The sequence below is a fragment of the Dipodomys ordii genome, unplaced genomic scaffold (assembly GCF_000151885.1).
Source record: "Dipodomys ordii isolate 6190 unplaced genomic scaffold, Dord_2.0 Scaffold19, whole genome shotgun sequence".
Classification (NCBI taxonomy): domain Eukaryota; kingdom Metazoa; phylum Chordata; class Mammalia; order Rodentia; family Heteromyidae; genus Dipodomys; species Dipodomys ordii.
Genome location: NW_012267235.1, coordinates 15,689,282 through 15,695,310, shown reverse-complemented (window position 1 = coordinate 15,695,310; position 6,029 = coordinate 15,689,282). Strand labels below are relative to the sequence as shown.

The 6,029-nt window shown below is 40.5% G+C and overlaps 1 protein-coding gene across 1 annotated transcript in view; it reads right to left on the bottom strand.

The window, feature by feature from the left end:
• The window catches only part of Zzef1 (zinc finger, ZZ-type with EF-hand domain 1), a gene marked incomplete at its 5' end in the record, with an annotated part of 158,010 nt that overhangs the window by 114,189 nt on the left and 37,792 nt on the right, over window positions 1-6,029 (bottom strand). Inside the window, 2 exon segments of the mRNA XM_013013155.1 lie at window positions 362-369; window positions 971-1,087. Of these exon segments, the coding sequence (XP_012868609.1) occupies window positions 362-369; window positions 971-1,087 (125 nt within the window).

Sequence of the window (6,029 nt, the reverse complement as noted above, 5' to 3'; positions counted from 1 at the left end):
TTTTTTTTTCTGCTTATGTGGTGCTGAGGAATCGAATCCAGGGCCTCATGCATGCAAGGCAAGCACTCTACCACTGAGACACCTTCCCAGCCCCTCCTGCCCTCTAATTCTTGAGGCTAGGTGATAGTGCTTGGAAATAGTCTCTAGATAGATAAAACTATTACTTTACCTTCTCTTCTGCTCTACCATTTTATTGATGATCTCTCTTTTTTGGAGGGGGTCTGGGGGGGAATCCAGAGTTTGAACTCATGGCCTCATAGTTGATTGGCTTGCTTGCTCTACAACTTGAGCCAGCACCTGGTTAATGTCAATCTTTAAAGATTAGATTTAATTTTTTCAAACACTTAATAAGGATACATGCCTTCTACCCTGTCACAGAATTCATCCTATTAGTCTTTTTTGTCCTAGAGATTAAATGCAGGGCTTGAGTGCTATCTCTAAGCTCTTTTTCGAAAAGCTAATGCTTTACCACTTGAGCCACAGCTTTACCCCAGCTTCTTTGGTGGTTAATTGGAGAAGTCTTACAAACTTCCCTGCATGGGCTGGCTACCAATCTCATATCTCAAACCTCCTGAGGAGCTAGAATTACAGGTGTGAGCCACCATCACCTGACTCACTTTTTTTTTTTTGGGGGGGGGGTGGTTGTGGGTCTTGAACTCTGGGCCTGGGTGCTGTCCCTCAGCTCTTTAGCTCAAGGCTGGCACCCTATTACTTGAGCCACAGGTCCAACTTCCAGTTTTCTGGTAGTTAATTGGAGATAAGAGTCTCTCGGACTTTCTGAACTGCAATCTTCAGATCTCAGCCTCCTAAGTATCTAGGATTACAGGCGTGAGCCATTAGTGCCCAGCATTTTTTTAAACAAGGAATTTCTAAAAAATTTAATACAAAAATATTCAAGTTAGCAGAACTGAGTACTAAGATAGGACATTTTAGAAGCATGCAAAGAAAATTTCATCAATCTTGTTTTTACCTAGTTATCCTTATGAGGAAGCTGTCCACTTCTTCCAGAACATTGGGAGATAAGAAAGTTGAGAAGTCTGCAGATCCTGGTGAGAGAGAAAGTGGAGGCATATGCTGCAGCGCCTTCCTAGAAAAATAACATGTAAAATCAGAAAGAAGCCTGGCATGACATTAGACAACATACACTGTGTTGGTGAATACCTTAAAAGCAGACAGCATTCCCAAGAGAAACTTGTATACAATATAAGCTAGAAATTTTTCTTCAGGAAAATACTATATACTTTCATAGGGCTCCATTTTTTCCCTAAGAGTTCCACTGCCTTCTGTAAAAGCTTTGTCAACTGTCTAGAACTCAGCATTCATTTGAAGTAATGAGGACACAAGACACAAACTCTAAATAAAACTCTAGAATTCTTAGAGAGAATTGATGTTGAGCATTTCTTCATATTCTATTGGTCATTCTTATTTCCTCTTCGGAGAAGTCTCTCTTTAAGTCTTTAGCCATTTATTAATGGGGCAGTTGTTTCTTTGAGGATTTGTTCTGGGTGATTTAATTTTTTGAGTTCTAAGTATATTTTAGATATGAGGCCCTTGTCTGTTGTATGGCTAGTGAAGATCTTCTCCCAATTTGTGAACTTCCTATTGATCTTGCTAGCTATGTCTTTTGCCATGCAGAAGCTCTGCAGTTTCATGCAATCCCATTTGTCCAACCTTTCTTTTCGATTTTGTTGTGTTTCTGGGTCTTTATTAAGAAAATTTCAGCCTGTGCCAAGGAGCCCTAGTTTCTCCTATTCCTTCCTGTAATTTTTTTCAGGATATCTGCTTTTACCTCAAGGTCTTTGATCCATTTGTAATTGATTCTGGTACAGGGTGATACATAAGGATCTATCTTTAGTTTTCTACAGACATCTAACCAGTTTTGCCAATACCATTTACTGAAGAGGCTATCTTTCTTCCATACTATTTTTTTGGCTCCCTTATTGAAGACTAGGTGGCCATAAGTCTGCAGGTTCATTTCTGGGTCTTCAGTTCTATTCCAGTCCTCAGGTCTGTTCTTATGCCAGTATCAAGCTGTTTTGATTATTATAGCTTTGTAATAAGAGTTTGAAGTTTGGTATTATATTCCTCCTACTGCTAAGGATTGTTTTTGCTATTTGGGGTCTTTTATTATTCCATAGGAATTTTTGGATTGTTTCTATTTCATTGAAGAAGGATGTTGGGATAATGATGGGTATTTCATTGAATCCAAGAGACAGAAGAATGTGTGGCTCAGTAAGATGTCTGTTTTATATAAATAGGTGTCATGAATATTATTTTACTTTATTTTTTTTGGGTCTGGTTGTGGGGCCTGAACTCTGGGCCTGGGCGCTGTCCCTCAGCTCTTCAGCTCAAGGCTAGCGCTCTATCACTTGAGCCATAGCACCACTTCCGGCTTTTTGTTTTCTGCTTATGTGGTGCTGAGGAATCGAACCCAGGGCCTCATGCATGCAAGGCAAGCGCTCTACCACTGAGCCACCTTCCCAGCTCCTCATGACTTTTATTGTTTCCTAAACAGATCAGTACTATCACATTCAGCATTCCTGCCTTGTTTCTTGTCCTTTTTATCTTGATGACTGCTTTTTGTTTTATTTTTTGTTTTGCAGTGGTGAGGTAGAATCCAAGGCCTTGAAACATGCTATGCAAGCACTCTACCACTGACCTACATCCTTAACATATTAATATGTTTTAATATTTCTCTTCTCTCATCTCTTGCAGTTATTATTTTGAATTTTCCAACAGTGTTGCCTTCTCTGATTAGTGGTCACTTAACAAATTCATGCAATAAATAACTTCTGAGGGCTATTACATGCAATTTGAAGCCAGCCTAGTAAAAAAGTCCACAATACTCTATCTCCAAAATAACTAGCAAAAAGCTGGACTGAAGCATGGCACAAGTAGTAGAGCACCATCAAAGCAAGCTATTTCAGAGTGCAAGGCCATGAGTTCAAGCCCTGGTACTAGACACACATATCAAAAGATGTTTTCTAAGAATAAGTCAAAGAACACATAAGCTTGGGGCTGGGAAGGTGGCTCAGTGATAGAGCGCTTGCCTTGCATGCCTGAGGCCCTGGGTTCGATTATGCATCACGTAAGCAAAAAGAAAAAAAGCCAGAAGTGGTGCTGTGGCTCAAGTGGTAGAGCGCTAGCCTTGAGCTGAAAGAGCTGAGGGACAGCGCCCAGGCCAAGAGTTCAGGCCCCATGACTGGACCCCCCCCCCAAAAAAAAAGAACACATAAGCCAGATTGAAGGGGCTATCACCAGCTAAATCTGAAAGTCTGAGTATTAAAATTGTTAATTGAATACAGTGACTAGGAATCAATTAAATCCTTACTAATAAAATTAGAAATTTGATGATAGAGGATATTCACATAGTCCTAAAGTACCTCCTAACAAAATACTCAATTGCAAAGGAAAAAGTTATTTTACAGTAGAAAAAGCTGGCAGATGATGTTAGTTAAATGAGCAAAGTTAACATCACTGGCCCCAGAAACAGGATAATCTGAAATTGTGTGCCTTCTGATGGGATGTGATAATAATACAATATCATTATGATATCTGCTAAAAATATAAAATCTAGCAAGTCATAGTAGTGGCATGCCTGTTGAAGATTCAGGAGGTAGAAGAAGAAGGCTTCCTTCTTGATGATGAGTCCAAGGCTAGCCTGGACTGCAAAGCAAAACCTTACTTGAAAAAAAATAATAAAAACCCTAAGTTTTCATGATGAAACAACAGATATATCAGAATTATAGGTTATTCTTCAAAATAACTTGACCTAGTTTGGCATAGGGTAGGAGGATCACAAGTTTAAGGCTACGCTAGTCTATATAATAAGACGCTGTCACAAAACAAAACAAATGAAAACTCAAATGACCTATCTTTTTCAAAAGTGTCAAGGTCAGCCAGATATCAGTGACTTTTTTTTTTTTTGGTCTACTACTGAGCCACCTTCCCAGCCCCTATCAGTGGCTTATACTGTAATCCTAGCTACTTAGGAGGCTTGAGATCTGAGAATCAAGGTTTGTGGGTTTTTTGTTGGTTGTGGGGCTTGAACTCTGAGCCTGGGTGCTATCCCTCAGCTCTTCAGCTCAAGGCAAGCACTCTACCACTCTACCAAAGTGCCACTTCTGGTTTCCTGAGTGGTTTATTGGAAATGAGAGTCTTAAGAGTTTCCTGCCTGAACTGGCTTTGAACCTTGAGCCTCAGATCTCAGGCTTCTGAGTAGTTAGGATTACAGATGTGAGCACTGATGCCTGGCTAGAATCAAGGTTTAAAGCCAGCTCCAGCAGAAAATTCTGAGAAACTCTATCTCTGATTAAACAGAAAAAATGCTGGTCTGAAAGCATAGCTCAAGTGGTAAAGCACCAGTGTAAACAAAGAAACAAAGCAAGAGTGTGAGGCCCTGAGTATGGGCACTGATGGCTCATGCCTTGCTGTAAATCCTACTGACTTAAGAAGTTGAGAGCTGAAGATCTAAGTATGGCCCATTATGAGCACCAAAAAGTGTCAAGGTCTAGGAAAGGCTGAGGAATTGTTTCCAAGTTAAGGAAACTAAAGATATAACAATGTAATGCAAATTATGACTCTGGACTGGATCCTTTGCTACAAAGGACATTATTGGGATGATTTGTAAAACCTGAATGGAGTCTGAGGATTAGATGGCAGCAACGTATACTAGTGGTTAATTTCCTGATCTTGATGGTTGCTAGAAAATATTGTTTGTAGGATATACACACTGAAGTGTTTAGGGACACTGGGGTATCAAGCTAGTAAACTGCCCTCAAATGACTGAAAAAGAAATAAGAATTCCTTGTGTTATACTTGCCATGTTTCTCTGAGTTTAAAATGGTTTAGGAAAGAAGAAAGAGTCATGGTCAACTCTTACTCTTCAGATATGGCTATTGCAAGACTAACAGAATTATTTGCTGAATGTTTTATTTTAATAGTGCTAGCTGCCAGGCACTGGTGGCTCATGCTTATAATACTAGCTACTCAGAAGGCTGAGGTCTACGAATCATGGTTTGAAGCTAGCCTGGGCACCCAAGTCCGTGAAACTCTTATCTCCAATTAACCACCAATAGGTGGAGCCATAGTTCAATTGGCAGAACATTAGCCTTGGACATCAAAACTCAAGGACAGAACCCAGGCCTTGAGTTCAAGCCTAAGGATCAGCACCAAAAACAAAAACTGAGAGGGTGGGGGAGGGGAGAGAGAGAGGAGGGGGGAGAGAAGGAGGGGGGAGAGGGAGAGAGAAAGAGAGAGAGAGAGAATAGTGCCAACAAAGATTAAAAGATGGCAAAAAAAAAAAAAGCTAAACACTGGCAATTTACTTTTAGCTAATACTTTGACATTCTATTAGCTGGGCACTGGTGGTTCATGTCTATAATCTTGGTTACTCAGGAGACTAATATTGGAGGATAACAGTCCCAAGCCGGCCTTGGTAGGAAAGTCTGTGAGATTCTTATCTCAAACTAACCACCAAAAAAGCCAGAAGTAGAACTGTGTGTGGCTCAAGTGGTAGAGTGCTAACCTTGAGCCAGAACACTCAGAACAGTACCCAAGCCCTGAGTTCAAGCTCCAGGACTGGAATATTTAAAAAATAATAGTGCCTATTAATCAGTTTTTTTGTTTTGTTTCATCAGTCATGGGCCTTGAACTCTGGGCCTGAGCACTTCCCCTCAGCTCTTCAGCTCAAGGCTAGTGCTCTACCACTTGAGCCACAGCACCACTTCTGGTTTTCTGATGGTTTATTAGAAATATGAGTCTCACGAACTTTGCCTGGGCTAGCTTTGAACCGTGATCCTCAGATCTTAGCCTCCTGAGTACCTAGGATTATAGGAGTGAGCCACCGGCCCCCATCGTATTAATCGGCTTTGAACCTACATACAACACTAACATTACTATTAAAGCTGCCTGTTTTTGTTGTTTGTCACTTTTTAGAATTTTTTTTTTCTTTTGGCCAGTCCTAGGGCTTGATCTCAGGGCCTGGGCACTATCCCTGAGATTCTTTTTTTTTTTTTTGTCAGTGGTGT